At 31.8% G+C, this 27270-nt stretch overlaps 1 protein-coding gene across 2 annotated transcripts in view; it reads left to right on the top strand.

The window, feature by feature from the left end:
* LOC139517486 (multiple epidermal growth factor-like domains protein 10) overlaps positions 1-27270 on the top strand; it is a 40649-nt gene that overhangs the window by 3417 nt on the left and 9962 nt on the right. Inside the window, exons 2-8 of one of the 2 annotated variants that reach the window (XM_071308618.1) lie at positions 20777-22537; positions 22950-23081; positions 23312-23514; positions 24621-24733; positions 24892-24932; positions 25260-25367; positions 26598-26773. In XM_071308618.1, coding sequence (XP_071164719.1) covers positions 20777-22537; positions 22950-23081; positions 23312-23514; positions 24621-24733; positions 24892-24932; positions 25260-25367; positions 26598-26773 — 2534 coding nt within the window. Of the gene's footprint in view, positions 1-20776; positions 22538-22949; positions 23082-23311; positions 23515-24620; positions 24775-24891; positions 24933-25259; positions 25368-26597; positions 26774-27270 lie in introns of both variants that reach the window. The other variant, XM_071308608.1, reaches the window with a different exon arrangement.

A 27270-nucleotide genomic window follows, 5' to 3' on the forward strand; every position in this document is an offset into this window, starting at 1 on the left:
TCGAAGTATATATAGAACCAGTAAATGATACACAACATGTGACAAAAAAGGGGGTGTAATAATAACAGGGAACTAAATTAAACTAAGGCTTTGATTGATGTAAACGTCAATAAAAATGGAAGTTAGGGGAACAGGAAAATACAAATATATTGCATCACTTACAACAACCTTTGAATTGACCAGTGATTTTTATACGAACGCAAAAATTGAAAAATTTTTGGACGTATATTGGTATCACATTGGCGTCGTCGTTGTCGTCTGAAGACATTTGGTTTTCGCACTCTAACTTTAGTAAAAGTAAATAGAAATCTATGAAATTAAACACAAGGTTTATGACCATAAAAGGAAGGTTGGGATTGATTTTGGGTGTTTTGGTCCCAACGGTTTAGGAATTAGGGGCCAAAAAGGGCCCAAATAAGCATTTTTCTTGGTTCTCGCACAATAACTTTAGTATAAGTAAACAGAAATCTATGAAATTTTAACATAAGGTCTATGAACACAAAAGGCAGGTTGGGATTGATTTTGGGAGTTTTAGTCCCAACAGTTTAGGAATTAGGGGCCAAAAACAGGTCCCAAATAAGCATTTTTCTTGGTTTTTGCACAATAACTTTAGTATATGTTAATAGAAATCTATGAAATTTTAATACAAGGTTTATGACCAAAATTGATAACTTGGGGTTCTTTGATATGCTGAATCTAAACATGTACTTAGATTTTTTATTATGGTTTTATTATAGTTTTCAAGTTGGTCCAAATCGGAGTCCAAAGTTTTTATATTAAGTATTGTGCAAATAGCAAGAAATTTTCAATTGCACAGTATTCCGCAATAGCAAGAAATCTTCAATTGCACAGTATTGTGCAATAGCAAGAAATTTTCAATTGCACAGTATTGCACAATAGCAAGAAATCTTTAATTGCACAGTATTGCGCAATAGCAAGAAATATCTAATTGCACAGTATTGCGCAATAGCAAGAAATATCTAATTGCACAATATTGCGCAATAGCAAGAAATTTTCATTTGCACAGTTTTGCCCAATAGCAAGAAATATTTAATTGCACAGTATTGTCCCGTTTTCAAATTGGTCTACATTAAGGTCCAAAGGGTCAAAAATTAAACTTTGTTTGATTTCAACAAAAATTGAATATATGGGGTTCTTCAATAAGCTGAAACTAACCATCTATTTAGATTTTTAATGTTTGGCCCGGTGTCATATGGTATTTTGAACCCCCTAAAAATTGAACCCGGGGTCAAAATACCATGCGGTAAAATGACCCCGGGGTCATTATACTGCATGGTATTTTGACCCCGGGGTCATTTTTCACATATGGTATTTTGAACCCCCCTGAGGTATATTGAACCCCCCTGATTTTGATAAATAGTATTGCAGATAATCTAATTTACAATTTATTGGCTATCATTTTTTTTAATTTGTGGTTTTATATAGGGGGTTCAATATACCGCAGGGGGGTCAAAATACCATGGCTAAGTAAAATTTTAAAAATTTCTTTTCCAGTATATTAAATACATACAAACTGCTTATTGGAGTATTATAACTATGTTAAGGAGTTAGAATAGCTTGAATTTTTATAATTCAAGGTCTATAGTAGGGGGTTCAATATACCGCAGGGGGGTCAAAATACCATGGCTAAGTAAAATTTTCAAAATATCTTTTCCAGTATATTAAATACATACAAACTGCTTATTGGAGTATTATAACTATGTAAAGGAGTTAGAATAGCTTGAATTTTTGAAATTCAAGGTCTATAGTAGGGGGTTCAATATACCGCAGGGGGGTCAAAATACCATGGCTAAGTAAAATTTTAAAAATATCTTTTCCAGTATATTAAATACATACAAACTGCTTATTGGAGTATTATTACTATGTTAAGGAGTTAGAATAGCTTGAATTTTTGAAATTCAAGGTCTATAGTAGGGGGTTCAATATACCGCAGGGGGGTCAAAATACCATGGCTAAGTAAAATTTTCAAAATATCTTTTCCAGTATATTAAATACATACAAACTGCTTATTGGAGTATTATAACTATGTTAAGGAGTTAGAATAGAATGAATTTTTAAAATTCAAGGTCTATAGTAGGGGGTTCAATATACCGCAGGGGGGGTCAAAATACCATGGCTAAGTAAAATTTTCAAAATATCTTTTCCAGTATATTAAATACATACAAACTACTAACTGGAGTATTATAACTATGTTAAGGAGTTAGAATAGAATGAATTTTTGAAATTCAAGGTCTATAGTAGGGGGTTCAATATACCGCAGGGGGGTCAAAATACCATGGCTAAGTAAAAATTTTAAAATATCTTTTCCAGTATATTAAATACATACAAACTACTGACTGGAGTAATATAACTATGTTAAGGAGTTAGAATAGCTTGAATTTTTGAAATTCAAGGTCTATAGTAGGGGGTTCAATATACCACAGGGGGGTCAAAATACCATGGCTGAGTAAAATTTTCAAAATATCTTTTCCAGTATATTAAATACATACAAACTACTTATTGGAGTATTATAACTACAATGTATGTTAAGGAGTTAGAATTGCTTGAATTTTTGAAAATCAAGGTCTATAGAAGGGGGTTCAATATACTGCAGGGGGGGCAAAATACCATGGCTAAGTAAAATTTTCAAAATATCTTTTCCAGTATATTAAATACATACAAACTACTTATTGGAGTTTTATAACTATGTTAAGGAGTTAGAATAGCTTGAATTTTTGAAATTCAAGGTCTATAGTAGGGGGTTCAATATACCGCAGGGGGGTCAAAATACCATGGCAAAGTAAAATTTTCAAAATATCTTTTCCAGTATATTAAATACATACAAACTTCTTATTGGAGTATTATAACTATGTTAAGGAGTTAGAATAGCTTGAATTTTTGAAATTCAAGGTCTATAGTAGGGGGTTCAATATACCGCAGGGGGGTCAAAATACCATGGCTAAGTAAAATTTTCAAAATATCTTTTCCAGTTTATTAAATACATACAAACTACTTCTTGAAGTATTATAACTATGTTAAGGAGTTAGAATAGCTTGAATTTTTGAAATTCAAGGTCTATAGTACTTAGGGGGTTCAATATACCGCAGGGGGATCAAAATACCATGGCTAAGTAAAATTTTCAAAATATCTTTTCCAGTTTATTAAATACATACAAACGACTTCTTGAAGTATTATAACTATGTTAAGGATTTAGAATAGCTTGAATTTTTAAAATTCAAGGTCTATAGTAGGGGCATCAATATACCGCAGGGGGGTCAAAATACCATGGCTAAGTAAAATATTTCAAAATATCTTTTCCAGTATATTAAATACATACAAACTACTTATTGAAGTAATAAAACTATGTTAAGGATTTAGAATAGCTTGAATTTTTGAAATCCAAGGTCTATAGTAGGGGGTTCAATATTCCGCAGGGGTCAAAATACCATGGCTAAGTAAAATTTTCAAAATATCTTTTTCAGTATATTAAATACATACAAACTACTACTTGAAGTATTATAACTATGTTAAGGAGTTAGAATAGCTTGAATTTTTAAAATTCAAGGTCTATAGTAGGGGGTTCAATATACCGCAGGGGGGTCAAAATACCATGGCAAAGTAAAATTTTCAAAATATCTTTTCCAGTATATCAAATACATACAAACTTCTTATTGGAGTATTAAAACTACGTTAACAAGTTAGAATAGCTTGAATTTTTGAAATTCAGGGTCTATAGTACTTAGGGGGTTCAATATACCGCAGGGGGGTCAAAATACCATGGCTAAGTAAAATATTTCAAAATATCTTTTCCAGTATATTAAATACATACAAACTACTTATTGAAGTATTAAAACTATGTTAAGGATTTAGAATAGCTTGAATTTTTGAATCCAAGGTCTATAGTAGGGGGTTCAATATTCCGCAGGGGTCAAAATACCATGGCTAAGTAAAATTTTCAAAATATCTTTTTCAGTATATTAAATACATACAAACGACTTCTTGAAGTATTATAACTATGTTAAGGATTTAGAATAGCTTGAATTTTTAAAATTCAAGGTCTATAGTAGGGGGTTCAATATACCTCAGGGGGGTCAAAATACCATGGCTAAGTAAAATTTTAAAAATATCTTTTCCAGTATATTAAATACATACAAACTGCTTATTGGAGTATTATAACTATGTTAAGGAGTTAGAATAGCTTGAATTTTTGAAATTCAAGGTCTATAGTAGGGGGTTCAATATACCGCAGGGGGGTCAAAATACCATGGCTAAGTAAAATTTTCAAAATATCTTTTCCAGTATATTAAATACATACAAACTACTAACTGGAGTATTATAACTATGTTAAGGAGTTAGAATAGAATGAATTTTTGAAATTCAAGGTCTATAGTAGGGGGTTCAATATACCGCAGGGGGGTCAAAATACCATGGCTAAGTAAAATTTTTAAAATATCTTTTCCAGTATATTAAATACATACAAACTACTGACTGGAGTAATATAACTATGTTAAGGATTTAGAATAGCTTGAATTTTTGAAATTCAAGGTCTATAGTAGGGGGTTCAATATACCACAGGGGGGTCAAAATACCATGGCTGAGTAAAATTTTCAAAATATCTTTTCCAGTATATTAAATACATACAAACTACTTATTGGAGTATTATAACTACAATGTATGTTAAGGAGTTAGAATTGCTTGAATTTTTGAAAATCAAGGTCTATAGAAGGGGGTTCAATATACTGCAGGGGGGGCAAAATACCATGGCTGAGTAAAATTTTCAAAATATCTTTTCCAGTATATTAAATACATACAAACTACTTATTGGAGTTTTATAACTATGTTAAGGAGTTAGAATAGCTTGAATTTTTGAAATTCAAGGTCTATAGTAGGGGGTTCAATATACCGCAGGGGGGTCAAAATACCATGGCAAAGTAAAATTTTCAAAATATCTTTTCCAGTATATTAAATACATACAAACTTCTTATTGGAGTATTATAACTATGTTAAGGAGTTAGAATAGCTTGAATTTTTGAAATTCAAGGTCTATAGTAGGGGGTTCAATATACCGCAGGGGGGTCAAAATACCATGGCTAAGTAAAATTTTCAAAATATCTTTTCCAGTTTATTAAATACATACAAACTACTTCTTGAAGTATTATAACTATGTTAAGGAGTTAGAATAGCTTGAATTTTTGAAATTCAAGGTCTATAGTACTTAGGGGGTTCAATATACCGCAGGGGGGTCAAAATACCATGACTAAGTAAAATTTTCAAAATATCTTTTCCAGTTTATTAAATACATACAAACGACTTCTTGAAGTATTATAACTATGTTAAGGATTTAGAATAGCTTGAATTTTTAAAATTCAAGGTCTATAGTAGGGGGTTCAATATACCGCAGGGGGGTCAAAATACCATGGCTAAGTAAAATATTTCAAAATATCTTTTCCAGTATATTAAATACATACAAACTACTTATTGAAGTATTAAAACTATGTTAAGGATTTAGAATAGCTTGAATTTTTGAAATCCAAGGTCTATAGTAGGGGGTTCAATATTCCGCAGGGGTCAAAATACCATGGCTAAGTAAAATTTTCAAAATATCTTTTTCAGTATATTAAATACATACAAACTACTACTTGAAGTATTATAACTATGTTAAGGAGTTAGAATAGCTTGAATTTTTAAAATTCAAGGTCTATAGTAGGGGGTTCAATATACCGCAGGGGGGTCAAAATACCATGGCAAAGTAAAATTTTCAAAATATCTTTTCCAGTATATCAAATACATACAAACTTCTTATTGGAGTATTAAAACTACGTTAACAAGTTAGAATAGCTTGAATTTTTGAAATTCAGGGTCTATAGTACTTAGGGGGTTCAATATACCGCAGGGGGGTCAAAATACCATGGCTAAGTAAAATATTTCAAAATATCTTTTCCAGTATATTAAATACATACAAACTACTTATTGAAGTATTAAAACTATGTTAAGGATTTAGAATAGCTTGAATTTTTGAATCCAAGGTCTATAGTAGGGGGTTCAATATTCCGCAGGGGTCAAAATACCATGGCTAAGTAAAATTTTCAAAATATCTTTTTCAGTATATTAAATACATACAAACGACTTCTTGAAGTATTATAACTATGTTAAGGATTTAGAATAGCTTGAATTTTTAAAATTCAAGGTCTATAGTAGGGGGTTCAATATACCTCAGGGGGGTCAAAATACCATGGCTAAGTAAAATTTTAAAAATATCTTTTCCAGTATATTAAATACATACAAACTGCTTATTGGAGTATTATAACTATGTTAAGGAGTTAGAATAGCTTGAATTTTTGAAATTCAAGGTCTATAGTAGGGGGTTCAATATACCGCAGGGGGGTCAAAATACCATGGCTAAGTAAAATTTTCAAAATATCTTTTCCAGTATATTAAATACATACAAACTACTAACTGGAGTATTATAACTATGTTAAGGAGTTAGAATAGAATGAATTTTTGAAATTCAAGGTCTATAGTAGGGGGTTCAATATACCGCAGGGGGGTCAAAATACCATGGCTAAGTAAAATTTTTAAAATATCTTTTCCAGTATATTAAATACATACAAACTACTGACTGGAGTAATATAACTATGTTAAGGTTTTAGAATAGCTTGAATTTTTGAAATTCAAGGTCTATAGTAGGGGGTTCAATATACCACAGGGGGGTCAAAATACCATGGCTGAGTAAAATTTTCAAAATATCTTTTCCAGTATATTAAATACATACAAACTACTTATTGGAGTATTATAACTACAATGTATGTTAAGGAGTTAGAATTGCTTGAATTTTTGAAAATCAAGGTCTATAGAAGGGGGTTCAATATACTGCAGGGGGGGCAAAATACCATGGCTGAGTAAAATTTTCAAAATATCTTTTCCAGTATATTAAATACATACAAACTACTTATTGGAGTTTTATAACTATGTTAAGGAGTTAGAATAGCTTGAATTTTTGAAATTCAAGGTCTATAGTAGGGGGTTCAATATACCGCAGGGGGGTCAAAATACCATGGCAAAGTAAAATTTTCAAAATATCTTTTCCAGTATATTAAATACATACAAACTTCTTATTGGAGTATTATAACTATGTTAAGGAGTTAGAATAGCTTGAATTTTTGAAATTCAAGGTCTATAGTAGGGGGTTCAATATACCGCAGGGGGGTCAAAATACCATGGCTAAGTAAAATTTTCAAAATATCTTTTCCAGTTTATTAAATACATACAAACTACTTCTTGAAGTATTATAACTATGTTAAGGAGTTAGAATAGCTTGAATTTTTGAAATTCAAGGTCTATAGTACTTAGGGGGTTCAATATACCGCAGGGGGGTCAAAATACCATGGCTAAGTAAAATTTTCAAAATATCTTTTCCAGTTTATTAAATACATACAAACGACTTCTTGAAGTATTATAACTATGTTAAGGATTTAGAATAGCTTGAATTTTTAAAATTCAAGGTCTATAGTAGGGGGTTCAATATACCGCAGGGGGTCAAAATACCATGGCTAAGTAAAATATTTCAAAATATCTTTTCCAGTATATTAAATACATACAAACTACTTATTGAAGTATTAAAACTATGTTAAGGATTTAGAATAGCTTGAATTTTTGAAATCCAAGGTCTATAGTAGGGGGTTCAATATTCCGCAGGGGTCAAAATACCATGGCTAAGTAAAATTTTCAAAATATCTTTTTCAGTATATTAAATACATACAAACTACTTCTTGAAGTATTATAACTATGTTAAGGAGTTAGAATAGCTTGAATTTTTAAAATTCAAGGTCTATAGTAGGGGGTTCAATATACCGCAGGGGGGTCAAAATACCATGGCTAAGTAAAATTTTCAAAATATCTTTTCCAGTATATCAAATACATACAAACTTCTTATTGGAGTATTAAAACTACGTTAACAAGTTAGAATAGCTTGAATTTTTGAAATTCAAGGTCTATAGTAGGGGGTTCAATATACCGCAGGGGGGTCAAAATACCATGGCTAAGTAAAATTTTCAAAATATCTTTTCCAGTATATTAAATACATACAAACTACTGACTGGAGTAATATAACTATGTTAAGGATTTAGAATAGCTTGAATTTTTGAAATTCAAGGTCTATAGTAGGGGGTTCAATATACCACAGGGGGGTCAAAATACCATGGCTGAGTAAAATTTTCAAAATATCTTTTCCAGTATATTAAATACATACAAACTACTTATTGGAGTATTATAACTACAATGTATGTTAAGGAGTTAGAATAGCTTGAATTTTTGAAAATCAAGGTCTATAGAAGGGGGGTCAAGATACCATGGCTAAGTAAAATTTTCAAACTATCTTTTCTAGTATATCAAATATATACAAACTACTTATTGGAGTATTATAACTATGTTATGGAGTTAGAATAGCTTGAATTTTTGAAATTCAAGGTCTATAGTAGGGGGTTCAATATACCGCAGGGGGGTCAAAATACCATGGCTAAGTAAAATTTTCAAAATATCTTTTCCAGTATATTAAATACATACAAACTACTTATTGAAGTATTAAAACTATGTTAAGGTGTTAGAATAGGTTGAATTTTTGAAATTCAAGGTCTATAGTAGGGGGTTCAATATACCGCAGGGGGGTCAAAATACCATGGCTAAGTAAAATTTTCAAAATATCTTTTCCAGTTTATTAAATACATACAAACTACTTCTTGAAGTATTATAACTATGTTAAGGAGTTAGAATAGCTTGAATTTTTGAAATTCAAGGTCTATAGTACTTAGGGGGTTCAATATACCGCAGGGGGGTCAAAATACCATGGCTAAGTAAAATTTTCAAAATATCTTTTCCAGTTTATTAAATACATACAAACGACTTCTTGAAGTATTATAACTATGTTAAGGATTTAGAATAGCTTGAATTTTTAAAATTTAAGGTCTATAGTAGGGGGTTCAATATACCGCAGGGGGGTCAAAATACCATGGCTAAGTAAAATATTTCAAAATATCTTTTCCAGTATATTAAATACATACAAACTACTTATTGAAGTATTAAAACTATGTTAAGGATTTAGAATAGCTTGAATTTTTGAAATCCAAGGTCTATAGTAGGGGGTTCAATATACCGCAGGGGGGTCAAAATACCATGGCAAAGTAAAATTTTCAAAATATCTTTTCCAGTATATCAAATACATACAAACTTCTTATTGGAGTATTAAAACTACGTTAACAAGTTAGAATAGCTTGAATTTTTGAAATTCAAGGTCTATAGTAGGGGGTTCAATATACCGCAGGGGGGTCAAAATACAATGGCTAAGTAAAATTTTCAAAATATCTTTTCCAGTATATTAAATACATACAAACTACTGACTGGAGTAATATAACTATGTTAAGGATTTAGAATAGCTTGAATTTTTGAAATTCAAGGTCTATAGTAGGGGGTTCAATATACCACAGGGGGGTCAAAATACCATGGCTGAGTAAAATTTTCAAAATATCTTTTCCAGTATATTAAATACATACAAACTACTTATTGGAGTATTATAACTACAATGTATGTTAAGGAGTTAGAATAGCTTGAATTTTTGAAAATCAAGGTCTATAGAAGGGGGGTCAAGATACCATGGCTAAGTAAAATTTTCAAAATATCTTTTCTAGTATATCAAATATATACAAACTACTTATTGGAGTATTATAACTATGTTATGGAGTTAGAATAGCTTGAATTTTTGAAATTCAAGGTCTATAGTAGGGGGTTCAATATACCGCAGGGGGGTCAAAATACCATGGCAAAGTAAAATTTTCAAAATATCTTTTCCAGTATATCAAATACATACAAACTTCTTATTGGAGTATTAAAACTACGTTAACAAGTTAGAATAGCTTGAATTTTTGAAATTCAAGGTCTATAGTAGGGGGTTCAATATACCGCAGGGGGGTCAAAATACCATGGCTAAGTAAAATTTTCAAAATATCTTTTCCAGTATATTAAATACATACAAACTACTGACTGGAGTAATATAACTATGTTAAGGATTTAGAATAGCTTGAATTTTTGAAATTCAAGGTCTATAGTAGGGGGTTCAATATACCACAGGGGGGTCAAAATACCATGGCTGAGTAAAATTTTCAAAATATCTTTTCCAGTATATTAAATACATACAAACTACTTATTGGAGTATTATAACTACAATGTATGTTAAGGAGTTAGAATAGCTTGAATTTTTGAAAATCAAGGTCTATAGAAGGGGGGTCAAGATACCATGGCTAAGTAAAATTTTCAAAATATCTTTTCTAGTATATCAAATATATACAAACTACTTATTGGAGTATTATAACTATGTTATGGAGTTAGAATAGCTTGAATTTTTGAAATTCAAGGTCTATAGTAGGGGGTTCAATATACCGCAGGGGGGTCAAAATACCATGGCTAAGTAAAATTTTCAAAATATCTTTTCCAGTATATTAAATACATACAAACTACTTATTGAAGTATTAAAACTATGTTAAGGATTTAGAATAGCTTGAATTTTTGAAATCCAAGGTCCATAGTAGGGGGTTCAATATTCCGCAGGGGTCAAAATACCATGGCTAAGTAAAATTTTCAAAATATCTTTTTCAGTATATTAAATACATACAAACTACTTCTTGAAGTATTATAACTATGTTAAGGAGTTAGAATAGCTTGAATTTTTAAAATTCAAGGTCTATAGTAGGGGGTTCAATATACCGCAGGGGGGTCAAAATACCATGGCAAAGTAAAATTTTCAAAATATCTTTTCCAGTATATCAAATACATACAAACTTCTTATTGGAGTATTAAAACTACGTTAACAAGTTAGAATAGCTTGAATTTTTGAAATTCAAGGTCTATAGTAGGGGGTTCAATATACCGCAGGGGGGTCAAAATACCATGGCTAAGTAAAATTTTCAAAATATCTTTTCCAGTATATTAAATACATACAAACTACTTACTGGAGTAATATAACTATGTTAAGGATTTAGAATAGCTTGAATTTTTGAAATTCAAGGTCTATAGTAGGGGGTTCAATATACCACAGGGGGGTCAAAATACCATGGCTGAGTAAAATTTTCAAAATATCTTTTCCAGTATATTAAATACATACAAACTACTTATTGGAGTATTATAACTACAATGTATGTTAAGGAGTTAGAATAGCTTGAATTTTTGAAAATCAAGGTCTATAGAAGGGGGGTCAAGATACCATGGCTAAGTAAAATTTTCAAAATATCTTTTCTAGTATATCAAATATATACAAACTACTTCTTGAAGTATTATAACTATGTTAAGGAGTTAGAATAGCTTGAATTTTTAAAATTCAAGGTCTATAGTAGGGGGTTCAATATACCGCAGGGGGGTCAAAATACCATGGCAAAGTAAAATTTTCAAAATATCTTTTCCAGTATATCAAATACATACAAACTTCTTATTGGAGTATTAAAACTACGTTAACAAGTTAGAATAGCTTGAATTTTTGAAATTCAAGGTCTATAGTAGGGGGTTCAATATACCGCAGGGGGGGTCAAAATACCATGGCTAAGTAAAATTTTCAAAATATCTTTTCCAGTTTATTAAATACATACAAACTACTGACTGGAGTAATATAACTATGTTATGGAGTTAGAATAGCTTGAATTTTTGAAATTCAAGGTCTATAGTAGGGGGTTCAATATACCGCAGGGGGGTCAATATACCATGGCTAAGTAAAATTTTCAAAATATCTTTTCCAGTATATTAAATACATACAAACTACTTATTGAAGTATTAAAACTATGTTAAGGTTTTAGAATAGGTTGAATTTTTGAAATTCAAGGTCTATAGTAGGGGGTTCAATATAACGCAGGGGGGTCAAAATACCATGGCTAAGTAAAATTTTCAAAATATCTTTTCCAGTTTATTAAATACATACAAACTACTTCTTGAAGTATTATAACTATGTTAAGGAGTTAGAATAGCTTGAATTTTTGAAATTCAAGGTTTATAGTAGGGGGTTCAATATACCGCAGGGGGGTCAAAATACCATGGCTAAGTAAAATTTTCAAAATATCTTTTCCAGTATATTAAATACATACAAACTACTTATTGGAGTATTATTACAATGTTAAAAGTAAGAATTGCTAGAATTTTTAAAAATTTAAGGTCTATAGTAGGCGTTTCAATAAACCATGGTAGTGGGGTCAAAATACCATGGCAAAGTAAAATTTTCAAAACAACGTTTCCATCTTTTCCATCAAAATACCATGGTGAGGTATGTATTAAACTTGTTAGAAAAGATATTTTGAAAATTTTACTTTGCCATGGTATTTTGACACCCTGTGGTATATTGAACCTGCTACTCTAGACCTTTAATTCAAAAAATTCTGGCAATTCTAACTTTTTTATGTAGTAAGAATACACCAATAAGCAGTTTGTATGTATTAAACTTGCTGGAAAAGTTATTTTGAAAATTTTACTTTGCAATGGTATTTGGACCACCCTGCAGTATATTGAACCCCCTACTCTAGGCCTTTAATTTCAAAAATTCTGGCAATTTGAACTTTTTTATGTAGTAAGAATACACCAATAAGTAGTTTGTATGTATTAAACTTGCTGGAAAAGATATTTTGAAAATTTTACTTTGCCATGGTATTTTGACCCCCCTGCGGTATATTGAACCCCCTACTCTAGGCCTTTAATTTCAGAAATTCTGGCAATTTGAACTCTTTTATGTAGTAAGAATACACCAATAAGTAGTTTGTATGTATTAAACTTGCTGGAAAAGATATTTTGAAAATTTTACTTTGCCATGGTATTTTGACCCCCCTGCGGTATATTGAACCCCCTACTCTAGGCCTTTAATTTCAGAAATTGTGGTAATTTGAACTCTTTTATGTAGTTAGAATACACCAATAAGTAGTTTGTATGTATTAAACTTGCTGGAAAAGATATTTTGAAAATTTTACTTTGCCATAGTATTTTGACCCCCTGCGGTATATTGAACCCCCTACTCTAGGCCTTTAATTTCAGAAATTCTAGCTATTCTAACTCTTTTATGTAGTTAGAATACACCAATAAGTAGTTTGTATGTATTAAACTTGCTGGAAAAGATATTTTGAAAATTTTATTTGCCATGGTATTTTGACCCTCTGCGATATATTGAACCCCTTACTATAGACAGTTCAAAAAAATCTGGCAATTTTAACTCTTATATGTAGTTAATAAACACACACAAGTAGTTTGCATGTATTAACTTTGATGGAAAAGATATTTTGAAAATTTTACTTTGCCATGGTACTTTGACCCCCTGCGGTATATTGAACCCCTCACTCTAGACCTTTAATTTAAAAAGTTCTGGCATTTCTAACTTTTTTATGTAGTTAGAATACACAAATAAGCAGTTTGTATGTATTAAACATGCTGGAAAAGTTATTTGAAAATTTTACTTTGCCATGGTATTTTGACCCCCCTGCGGTATATTGAACCCCCTACTCTAGGCCTTTAATTTCAGAAATTCTGGCAATTTGAAGTCTTTTATGTAGTTAGAATACACCAATAAGTAGTTTGTATGTATTAAACTTGCTGGAAAAGATATTTTGAAAATTTTACTTTGCCATGGTAATTGGACCCCCCTGCAGTATATTGAACCCCCTACTCTAGGCCTTTAATTTCAGAAATTCTGGCAATTTGAAGTCTTTTATGTAGTTAGAATACACCAATAAGTAGTTTGTATGTATTAAACTTGCTGGAAAAGATATTTTGAAAATTTTACTTTGCCATGGTATTTTGACCCCCCTGCGGTATATTGAACCCCCTACTCTAGGCCTTTAATTTCAGAAATTCTAGCTATTCTAACTCTTTTATGTAGTTAGAATACACCAATAAGTAGTTTTTATGTATTAAACTTGCTGGAAAGGATATTTTGAAAATTTTATTTGCCATGGTATTTTGACCCTCTGCGATATATTGAACCCCTTACTATAGACAGTTCAAAAAAATCTGGCAATCTTAACTCTTATATGTAGTAAATAAACACACACAAGTAGTTTGCATGTATTAACTTTGATGGAAAAGATATTTTGAAAATTTTACTTTGCCATGGTATTTTGACCCCCTGCGGTATATTGAACCCCTCACTCTAGACATTTAATTTAAAAAGTTCTGGCATTTCTAACTTTTTTATGTAGTTAAAATACACAAATAAGCAGTTCGTATGTATTAAACTTGCTGGAAAAGTTATTTGAAAATTTTACTTTGCCATGGTATTTTGACCCCCCTGCGGTATATTGAACCCCCTACTCTAGGCCTTCAATTTCAGAAATTCTGGCAATTTGAACTCTTTTATGTAGTAAGAATACACCAATAAGTAGTTTGTATGTATTAAACTTGCTGGAAAAGATATTTTGAAAATTTTACTTTGCCATGGTATTTGGACCCCCCTGCAGTATATTGAACCCCCTACTCTAGGCCTTTAATTTCAGAAATTCTGGCAATTTGAACTTTTTTATGTAGTTAGAATACACCAATAAGTAGTTTGTATGTATAAAACTTGCTGGAAAAGATATTTTGAAAATTTTACTTTGCCATGGTATTTTGACCCCCCTGCGGTATATTGAACCCCCTACTCTAGGCCTTTAATTTCAGAAATTCTAGCTATTCTAACTCTTTTATGTAGTTAGAATACACCAATAAGTAGTTTGTATGTATTAAACTTGCTGGGAAAGATATTTTGAAAATTTTATTTGCCATGGTATTTTGACCCCCCTGCGGTATATTGAACCCCCTACTCTAGGCCTTTAATTTCAGAAATTCTAGCTATTCTAACTCTTTTATGTAGTTAGAATACACCAATAAGTAGTTTGTATGTATTAAACTTGCTGGAAAAGATATTTTGAAAATTTTACTTTGCCATGGTATTTGGACCCCCCTGCAGTATATTGAACCCCCTACTCTAGGCCTTTAATTTCAGAAATTCTGGCAATTTGAACTTTTTTATGTAGTTAGAATACACCAATAAGTAGTTTGTATGTATTAAACTTGCGTGAAAAGATATTTTGAAAATTTTACTTTGCCATGGTATTTTGACCCCCCTGCGGTATATTGAACCCCCTACTCTAGGCCTTTAATTTCAGAAATTCTAGCTATTCTAACTCTTTTATGTAGTTAGAATACACCAATAAGTAGTTTGTATGTATTAAACTTGCTGGAAAAGATATTTTGAAAATTTTACTTTGCCATGGTATTTTGACCACCTGCGGTATATTGAACCCCTCACTCTAGACCTTTAGTTTAAAAAGTTCTGGCATTTCTAGCTTTTTTATGTAGTTAGAATACACAAATAAGCAGTTTGTATGTATTAAACTTGCTGGAAAAGATATTTTGAAAATTTTACTTTGCCATGGTATTTTGACCCCCCTGCGGTATATTGAACCCCCTACTCTAGGCCTTTAATTTCAGAAATTCTGGCAATTTGAACTCTTTTATGTAGTTAGAATACACCAATAAGTAGTTTGTATGTATTAAACTTGCTTGAAAAGATATTTTGAAAATTTTACTTTGCCATGGTATTTTGACCCCCTGCGGTATATTAAACCCCCTACTCTAGGCCTTTAATTTCAGAAATTCTAGCTACTCTAACTCTTTTATGTAGTTAGAATACACCAATAAGTAGTTTGTATGTATTAAACTTGCTGGGAAAGATATTTTGAAAATTTTATTTGCCATGGTATTTTGACCCCCCTGCGGTATATTGAACCCCTCACTCAAGACCTTTAATTTAAAATGTTCTGGCATTTCTAACTTTTTTATGTAGTTAGAATACACAAATAAGCAGTTTGTATGTATTAAACTTGCTGGAAAAGTTATTTGAAAATTTTACTTTGCCATGGTATTTTGACCCCCCTGCGGTATATTGAACCCCCTACTCTAGGCCTTTAATTTCAGAAATTCTGGCAATTTGAACTCTTTTATGTAGTAAGAATACACCAATAAGTAGTTTGTATGTATTAAACTTGCTGGAAAAGATATTTTGAAAATTTTACTTTGCCATGGTATTTGGACCCCCCTGCGGTATATTGAACCCCCTTCTCTAGGCCTTTAATTTAAGAAATTCTGGCAATATGAACTTTTTTATGTAGTTAGAATACACCAATAAGTAGTTTGTATGTATTAAACTTGCTGGAAAAGATATTTTGAAAATTTTACTTTGCCATGGTATTTTGACCCCCCTGCGGTATATTGAACCCCCTACTCTAGGCCTTTAATTTCAGAAATTCTGGCAATTTGAACTCTTTTATGTAGTTAGAATACACCAATAAGTAGTTTGTATGTATTAAACTTGCTGGAAAAGATATTTTGAAAATTTAACTTTGCCATGGTATTTTGACCCCCCCCCCCCCCCTCCCCCTTCAGTATATTGAACCCCCTACTCTAGACCCTTACTTTCCAAAAATCTGGCAATTCTTACTCTTTTATGTAGTTAGAATTCACCAATAAGCTGTTTGTATGTATTAAACTTGCTGGAAAAGATAATTTTAAAATTTTACTTTGCCATGGTATTTTGACCCCCTGCGATATATTGAACCCCTTACTCTAGACAATTCAAAAAATTCTGGCAATTTTAACTCTTATATGTAGTTAATATACACCAACACGTAGTTTGTATGTATTAAACTTGATGGAAAAGATATTTTGAAAATTTTACTTTGCCATGGTATTTTGACCCTCCTGCGGTATATTGAACCCCTTACTCTAGACAATTCAAAAAATTCTGGCAATTTTAACTCTTATATGTAGTTAATATACACCAACAAGTAGTTTGTATGTATTAAACTTGATGGAAAAGATATTTTGAAAATTTTACTTTGCCATGGTATTTTGACCCTCCTGCGGTATATTGAACCCCTTACTCTAGACAATTCAAAAAATTCTGGCAATTTTAACTCTTATATGTAGTTAATATACACCAACAAGTAGTTTGTATGTATTAAACTTGCTGGAAAAGATATTTTTGAAATTTTACTTTGCCATGGTATTTTGACCCCCTCCCCCTTTTTTTACCATGGAAAATCAAAACTATCCTTATATAATATATATATATATACATATGTTATAATTACAAATAATTAAAGCATTCAAGCTACATATGGTCTAGTTATAATGTGTCAATAGGTATTTTGAATGACATTTTGTTGGTAAAGACTTCAGAGCACCTATACCAAGCAAAGATATTTCTTTTAATTAAGCATGGAAAATGTACCTCCCCTTCTTGTATGAATGATTTTTTAATCTATGATAAGCTTTAGAATAATGTAAAATGTTCTAATATTCATCTAGGATGAAAAAAACAGGGGGGTTCAATTTACCATGGGGGTTCAATTTTCCATACAGGGGGGGTTCAATTTACCATGGGGGGGTTCAATTTACCATAGCGGTATTTTGACCCCGGGGTCAATTTACCATGGGGTTCAAAATACCATATGACACCGGTTATCAAATTGGTCCACATTGAGGTCTAAAGGGTCAAAAATTGAACATTATTTGATTTCATAAAAAATTGAATTCTTGGGGTTCTATGATATGCTGAATCTAACCATGTATTTAGATTTTGGATATTGGACCATAATAGGTAAATTTCAAATTTAAAATTTTTAAGTTTTTAAGTTTTAAGTTCCTTGACTACGTTCATTCTGTGTCAACTATTTAATCACAATCCAAATTCAGAGCTGTATCAAGCTTAAATTTTGTGTCCATACTTGCTCCAACTGTTCAGGGTTCGACCTCTGCGGTCGTATAAAGCTGCGCCCTGCGGAGCATCTGGTTTTTATTATTACAGAACACACCGAGATAACCCAACGATTTTATAAGGGTCTACATGAAGTGTGTAGCTAACTGTTCTTTACCTAAATATAACGCTTTATCTGTGAAATCCTCAAAATAAAATGTTGTAAAATTTTCTATCATTAAATTATTTCTTTAATCTGTACATTGTTCTTGTCTGTGATCAGTATTATATTTAATTATTATTTTATTTTCCATTGTTATTCTTTATAATTTAGCAAATTTTTATTTCTTTTGTTCAATTTTTACATTCACCAGTATCCTTTATTCTGCAACTCTTTTTAAATCTTATTATATATGACAATGAATTAATGTGCTTCTGTTATTGAATTTCGCTTTCTTTCGAGACATTGTCTTTGTACATGTAGTACAGTGTATTTTCCAGGTGATACATCGTGTAAAACATTTACAAGAAAACTAAAAATATGGAGATTGAGACATGACATAAAAACAGATGTACATATTCATGTTTAATTTGCCTACCAGAATAATCCCCCTATAACCAACAAAAACACAGGCTGAGACACGACTGGAAATTGTGTGTTTTGTTATAGTCCATCTGCACAAATGCATATCATCATCGATGTCTTTTCCTCTTGATTTCCATTTTTTTTTGCCTGGTGTTGTTGTCTGGTTGTTGTCTTAAGGGAAAAGGGTGGGGGGGGCGGGGTCGGAGGGGTTCTAATCCTGATATCCCAGGCTTAAAAACATGAAATCCCGAGGTCCTGAATTTAAAGAAACTTAAATACTGACATCCCAAAATCCCAAAAAAGAATTTCCGGATCCCGAAAGAACCAATTCCAAAATTCTGAGCTTAAAAACACCCGGTCCCGACGTCCTGAAAAAGGTCCTGCCCCCTCTCTTATTGAAGTACAGAAAATGTGTGTATTTTTTTTTTTAGTAGATTTTAGTAGATATATATAGTAGTAGTATGATGTAGACATGATCGATAGAATGTCGCTCTCGACCTTCAAGTTATGAATGAAAAAGAATTGAAAACAGTTCTATTCTATATTCAAGTTGAGATGCTACTTTCAGGGTACCTGTCTATTTTTTATTCGGATAATTTTTTACCCATATAGGCTGTATTACAATTTCCTTTCAGGAGACAACCATACGAATCAATACTAAGAAAATTCTTTTAAGGATCCACTGAATGTTCTTTTATTAGGAGAATATTCCATGTTTAACTCTTCTAACAATATACTATTTATACATGTATCTATTTAAAGATTTGTGTTCTATTTTTAACTTCGAGACTTTCCACAAAATTGCGGACGTGAAAGAAAACACCATTACAAAAAACAAAAATGTGGAATGCAAAATGTAGCGATAGGTTAATAATTATGAAACATCACTTTTGTTAATAATTTATTTGTTAAAGTCTTAAAAGCTTATGAAGTATAAATATTAAATGATTATTGCAACCGTGAAGAAGGTTAATTAATTTAAATGTAAAATTGTTTTGTGTCATTTGACTGATTGACGCAGTGGAGAATTTATGACCAGACGTATTTTTATGTGGTTCATTTCCTTATCTTAAATTTGAAAAGGTGTTTGGGTAAAGATGGCTTCAAGCCGTCAATCCCCTATGTGGTTGACCAGAGTGACATCCCCTCACATCATTCATTTTGGTTTTTATAGTGTGGAAAACCCCCAACAAATCTTACTGAGATTGATGAGAAGGAGACACACAAATGAATAGATTGACTTTAAACTCTTTTTTACACATTTCCCTTCTGTTTCTCATGAAATTATCGTATCTTGAGCTCTCCTTTACACTATTTACGTTTCTTTTACAATACGGAAAAATCAGTATGACGAGATATTCTAAATATATCCAACAATCCAACATACATAAATATTTTATAGTGACGTCATTGTTGGAATGCCACTAGTCCAAATAATTATGACGTCTTGAAAGGCTATTATAATTTTTTTCTTTGACACCTATCAAAGTTCTACCACCTTATACCAGTCAAGTCCGCGATTTTCATTTTAAAGAACTTCTTCATGACTTTTTTCATATTCATTTTTAAAATCCTGTAGTATTTCTTCATCTTCAATTTGAGCAAACAAGTTCATTCTCCTAGAAGTTGCATACTTTCCGTTATGATTTACTGTTGTCCCGTCGGAAAGTCGACGGTTGCAACAATGCAAAATCTAGTCAATATTTCGCGGAATCCGGTAGACGTCGTTCATTTACTGTTACTTGTTGATTGGATTCAAGCTAACATGCAACAGGCATGACAGGTACATGTAGGATTCAAACTCAACCTCAGTGTTGACATGCTAGTGATACAGTAGTTCTACTACTTTAACCACTCAGCAGCAGAAGCTCCACCCCAGAATAATAAGAAGAAAGAACAATGATAACATCTTCAAGAGCAATGATGTTGACCCCAGCCTACATAAACAGAAAAACTTCCTCGTTATGTAACCAATAGATACATGTTCCTCAGATCATCACCCCTTCCATGCATAGACCTCTCTAAATCAAAACTATATTGGTAAAAAAATGATGTTAGAAAGTATCAAAGTATCAAACAGATATTCAAAACAGAATATATAGCTGGAAGCTAAACAAAAAAATATTGGTGTTAAAGATTTCATAAACTTGCCAAACAAATCAAATCTTACAAACAGAAAATTTTTAGCACACAAGATACATGCTGCACTTGCATTAAAAGACAACAAGAATTCAAGAAAGCCATATGTACAAAATGTAGGACAAAAGATCAAGGCAAACTAAAATCTACAATTCATAGAGAAAACACCAGAACTGAACTATGGACATGAATTGCCAGACAGAGGGACACAAAGTATGGTGAAATTTTGTGAATACTCAGACAAGCGACACTAAAAACATTTTACAGAGTAATCAATAATATTATTATTATTTTATTATTTTTTTCAGATTCCTGTAGTGAAAATTGCCTGATAGGAAAATCACACTGTGACTCGTCTACTGGTTCCTGTTGGTATGGATGCAAACCAGGCTGGAGTGGTGACAAGTGCCAAAATAATTGTTCCATTCCGGACTGTTTAGACTGTTATCACAATGAAAACAATACAGAAATATGTGATCGTTGTAAGTTAGGATGGTATGGTGACCGATGTGAGAAAACGTGTAATGGTAATTGTTTGTTGGGTCGCTGTAATGCTGTAGGTGATTGTGTGTTTGGTTGTAAATCACACTGGACAGGGAAGAGATGTAACGAGCAATATTGTAACTTTGAGTTTTGTTTACAGTGTGGATTTTCATCTACTTATTACATGCCTATTTGTTCAAAGTGTATTGAGGGAAAGTTTTATAGTTATCAGGCTAATAAATGTGTTAATTGTAGTGACAAATGTATAGGAGGGGATTCTCAATGTAACCAGACCACTGGGATATGTTATAATGGTTGTGAAAAGGGATTTTATGGAACGAACTGTGACAGGGTTTGTAATATTGATCATTGTGATCAGTGTGTTTTAGCTAAAACACATGGGGATACAGCAAAATGTGGACGTTGTTCCCAAGGCTGGTACCCAACTAACTTGATCTGTACAGAGTGTAGCCAGCATTGTAATGGGAGAATCAGTAATTGTAACAGTAGTACAGGACATTGTCTAGACGGTTGTAAGCATGGTTGGTTTGGACCACTTTGTAATAAGCAATGTCAGATTTCAAACTGTGACAAATGTGCTGATGACCAGTTTGGCAAAACTTATTGTGCAGTTTGTAGCACTGGGATGTACTTTGATGATTTCAGTAGGTCCTGTTTAAATTGTAGTGATCATTGTATAGGGGGTACGTTAGCCTGTGATAAAGACACAGGAAAATGTCCAAATGGATGTAATCCTGGTTATCATGGGGAGAAATGTCAGTATATTTGTGGAAACTGTACCGGACAGTCATGTTTTGTGAATGGGACCTGTCCATCTGGATGTAAAAGTGGTTGGTTTAATGAGTACTGCACCCAAAGGTTCCCTGAACACTGTAGTGATGGTAACCAGTTTCTAAAGAATGGCACATGTGGGGACTGCCAAGCATACTGGTATGGAACAACATGTGACAAGAAATGTAATGCTAACTGTAGACCTAGTGACTATAATGGATATGTTTACTGTAACAAACATAATGGGAAATGTGATTCTGGTTGTTTACCCGGTTACTATGGCGATACTTGTAACAATTCATGTAATGAAAATTGTAACTATCGTAACTGTCATCAGACAACAGGTACTTGTTCAAATGGTTGTGAATTCAAATTTTATGGTGATTATTGTAATAAGAGTTGTCCAAAGAACTGTGATCAACCAGGCTGTCATCGTATCAGTGGACTATGTTCACGAGAATGTAATTCTGGTTTCTTTGGTGATTATTGTCAAATGCCATGTAGTGATGGATGTAAGGGAAACAAATGTTACAAAGTTCATGGAGGATGTTCTAACTTCGATTGCAATGATGGTTACTATGGAAACAAATGCGATGTCAATTGTAGTGTAAACTGTCTGCAGGGAATTTGTGAACGATCGAATGGAAAATGTTCCAAAGGCTGTATTGAAGGATTCTATGGACAGTATTGTGGGTATCAATGTAAAGGTTGCCAGAATGCCACATGTACACAAGAAGATGGAACGTGTGTATATGGATGTCTGGAAGGAATGGATGGACAAAGTTGTAATCAAGGTGAGTTCTATAGAAATTTGTGTATGGAAAAAATTATGTTTTATGAAACTAGAGTGTGAATGTTTAAAAGGGATGAACTAGGGCTATTAGCTGTATAGATTCAGAAATACGATGTATGTACAATGTTTTTATATGACAATGTTGTGAATTTATTATTGTGAAAAATGTAGCACGAAATATTTTGTAAAATAAAAAGTCAGCTTTTAAATTTTATTACATGTAGCATATTACTTTAACATATGCAGTATTTCCTAAAATTGTAATAATTAATTTCACATTTTTTTTCATTGTTGAACAATTACAATAATAAATGCTCGAAAATAATTCAAATATGCAATTTTCCATACACCTATATATACTCTCTCACAGTGTACTCTCTACATTTAAATGTTATCTTTGTTTTATTGCCCAGTTTGTTCCTCTGGTACTTATGGAGTAGGATGTAAGTTGAGATGTACATCATGTCGAGACCAATCATGTGATGCCAAGACAGGAGCATGTCAGTTTGGTTGTGCTGTAGGTTTTACTGGACCTTTATGTCAAGGTTTGTCGTCTCTAAATCATTCACATAAATGTTCATTATATTTTCCTCCTATGGGAAAATTTAGGGGGAAATTTAGTTAAACAAATTCTTATTCATTTTGACAATTAATAAACCCTGTAAACACTGAGTTATATTTTCATAGTACATCTTTTTTTTATTGCAATATATCTGAATTATCACATCTATTGATATGTACATGTTTAATTATTTGATTTATTTATTTTAAATAGATGAAGTTCCGTTATATACCGGTGGTATAATGGCAAACCAGAAAGATAATATAGCAGTTGCCACTAGTGCATCAGTTTCTGTAGTTCTTACTGTAGCTGTTATTGTCGTAGCATGTATCATTGTGCGTAAAAAGAAAAATCTTAGTTTGTGTTCAAAGATGAAAAAGAGAAAACATGATGATAGTCCTGTGGAAGAAATGCAGGTAATTTACAATGGTGTGGATTCCTTATTATTTTCGTTGGATACTAATTTTCATGGATTCATGGATATATAGAAACCACAAATTCAAATGTTCAATGAATATCAAATTTTTTGTATAATTAAGGTGGTACCTAACACAACAGGGAGATAACTCTGTAAAGTCATCTAAACGTTTTAATTACGTTGTGTTGTAAAAAGGAATACTTAGCTTCTCAATGATCAAAATTGGTGTTTGTCAAACTGCTATATAACCAGTGTAATTTTTCTGACAAAACGGTTGGTTAAAAATTTTTGAAATTTTTATATTTTTGTTAAAGGGTCAAAGTTCATACTTTGACAAAATTTTATGAAAATTAAACAGGCCAAATTAATTTTAGTGAAAGTGTTGGGTACCACCTTAATTTCAGACTTTTGGAAAAACCTGAAATCCAATATCCACAAAAATGTCAGTTTTTACCAATCCACATAAATTGGTACCCACGATAATGAATGAATCAAAAGTTTACAAAAATACAAAAACATCACTCATAGATACTAAGATACTCAAGTTTTACATTTAACATTCATCTGAGATCATCCTCAGTTTTTGGTAAGATTTGTGTTGCACAGACTTTAGTTTTCTTTACTGTGTCTTGTGTACTGTTGTTTGTCTTTTGATCTTTTTCTTTTTTTGCCATGGTGTTGTCAGTTTATTTTTCGACTGACGAGTTTGACTGTCCTTTTGGTATCTTTCACCTCCAATTATTTTCTGTCATACCATGATTATATCCACATTTATAATTAATCATTGGGAATCAAAAGAGATATGGATATAAGCCACCAATAAACAAGAGATATCCATAGATCAGCCTACAGACTTAGATAGTTAGAGTTCCATATGTATTTCTATTTGATACTGCCATTTTAATTGTAAATTATCCTTATAATGAAGAAAGTATGGCATCATTTAAATTTGTTATAGATATCCTTAATTTACATTTAATATATATATAAATAAGAAGATGTGGTGTATATTATGTCATAAAAAATGTTTTTTTTTCCTTCCAATAATTTTTAAACAAAAATTGTTTGTACATTTGTGAGCTAATAATACTTACATTTTTTCAGACAATCCAGACACATAGTCAGGAAGAAACCATAGATCCAGCAGATTTACAATTGTATCCAGTTATAGTAACAGGACAGAGATTTGAAATAAAATTCGGAAAATATTGTAGTAGGTTTAGATCATCACCTGTCATGGTCAGGATATTACCCAATGGTGAGTAGTAGGTTTAGATCATCACCAGTCATGGTCAGGATATATTACCCAATGGTGAGTAGTAGGTTTAGATCATCACCAGTCTTGGTCAGGATATTACCCAATGGTGAGTAGTAGGTTTAGATCATCACCAGTCATGGTCAGGATATTACCCAATGGTGAGTAGTAGGTTTAGATCATCACCAGTCATGGTCAGGATATTACCTAATGGTGAGTAGAATGAGTACTTCAGAAAAAGTACTAAATTAACAAAATCAGGAGCTCTGTAATTTCGTAACAATACTGTTTTTTTTATTTCTCAATGTTGATGCTGATTTACAATTTCTAGAAATTTAGCATTTGGTTATTATGGTTTTGGAATTTAAATGTGAACTCTAATGTGATGTATAATTTCTTTTACTTCTACCACTAAGTGACCACTGTCACCTTTTTTGGTGTGCCCATGCATATAATGTTTATAATGGTAGTTTATAATTGTTTTTCAGGGAGTAACAGCACAGACTGTGAAGATTTCTATAGAGATGCTGCAATGTTGAAAGAATTACCTAAACAAAAAAATGTTGTTTTCTTTTTTGGGATCGGAACTAATTTAGGTATGATAGATTATTTTTTATGATCTGTGATATCAACAAAGATATTAACTTTGATATACAAATGATCTATTTTCATATTTAATCATTTCCATTATTTTTTCAATGGATACTATTATAATTGAAATGTAATTAGTAAACTTTTTGTGCTTGTCAAATGCTGACATATTAATGTATACTGTTCTGTTCAATCATCCATTCCTCCTTGCAGGTCTCTGGTCTCACAATAACTTCATTGAATCCTTACTAAAATCTTACTCAATATGAAAAAAGAAAAGGTTGTATTATTTCAAATGAAGCCACTATTTAATCAAACTGGTAAGACAAGGATGTAAATAATTGCAGGTTGCCTTATGTCCTTCGCTAAAGAGCAAAAGCCATACCCTATATAATTCTATCGAAACCTATAATTATCTATTATTTGATCTTTTTTTGTGATAATTTTTCATATCATGCTACTCACTTGAGATGGAAAATTATCGCTAGAAACTAAGCAGGCATGTGGCGTTGCTAGCAAAATTGACATGAAATTGACAACGTCGTCATAGGTAAAATAGCGATAAACAGATTATCATTGGTCATCTCAACTCGATTGCCTTTCTCGCTTTTGCCGTCCAGCTCAAGCAAGAAAATCAATCTCGTTGAGATGATCAACGATAATCTGTTTATCGCTATTTTACCTATGACGATGTTGTCAATTTCATGTCAATTTCGCTAGCAACGCCACATGCCTGCTTAGTTTCTAGCGATAATTTTCCATCTCAAGTGAGTAGGATGATATGAAAAATTATCACAAAAAAAGATCAAAGGAAAAATGCACAAAATAGCGATAATAGGCAATTGATCAAAAAGTGTTAACACAACAGTATAACAGAAAAACAATGATGATCATTTAGCAAAAAACATTAAAAGAAAAACTACTTAAGCGTATGTCAAACACAAAACTGCTGGTTTCTGGTTTTGGACAGGCACATTAAGAATGTGGTGAAGTTGCACATATTTAATTTCAAGGTGCATCCAAATTTCATTTTTCTGACAAAAGCTCAGGTTTATTGTCAAAGAATCACATGAAAATTTGTGATATTGCTACAGCTTATGAAATTAACTCTCTGTAGTTTATGCAAGTTATTCATTGAGTTTTTTACACCTATGTTAACTGAAAGTTTTATTTCTACAGATTATTCATTACGTTTACTTGAACTTATATGTTAACTGACTTATTTATTTCTACAGGTTATTCATTCAGTGTATTTGAGCTGTGTAGTAGAGGTGTAATGTTGTCCTACCTAAGAAACCTGACAGAATCGTGTAGAGATCACACATCTACAATACTGAAGAGAAATCAATTAGATATATTGAAATGTTGTATAGGGGTAGTTAGTGGCATGGAGTATTTATTATATAAAAAGGTATGTGTAATTAGTTGTATATTAAGAGATTCTAATGCATTTTTTGTGTAGCACTTTTTTTTCATTGGCTAAAAGTTGCCATCAAATCCACAGTTGACCAGTTGTAACTAATGAGGGACCCGCCTTTTCGAATTGGTTGGATCAGGAAATGTTCAATTACTTCAATATCATCGGGAATTAACAACACGACCTCGAAATTGCTGTTTTGATGTGATTTTATACAAATTTGAATCGTAGAGGTAATGTTATAATCTTCAGTTTGTAAGTTTTCATTTGTATGACGTCACTATTAGCCATGAGGTCTTTGCGCCAAAATCATGTATGAAGTTTCATGGAATTTTATTTTATTTTAAATTTATCCATTTTTTCAAGCCATTACATATTATTTCTTTGTGTAATGCATTATAATCAGAATAATAGTACTGTAGTTCCTTAAACATTGTGATTCTTGTCTCCACAAAAATTTTATAATAAGATTCAATCAAAAATATAGGGCA

This window comes from Mytilus edulis, chromosome 1 (genome assembly GCF_963676685.1).
Source record: "Mytilus edulis chromosome 1, xbMytEdul2.2, whole genome shotgun sequence".
In the NCBI taxonomy this organism is placed as follows: domain Eukaryota; kingdom Metazoa; phylum Mollusca; class Bivalvia; order Mytilida; family Mytilidae; genus Mytilus; species Mytilus edulis.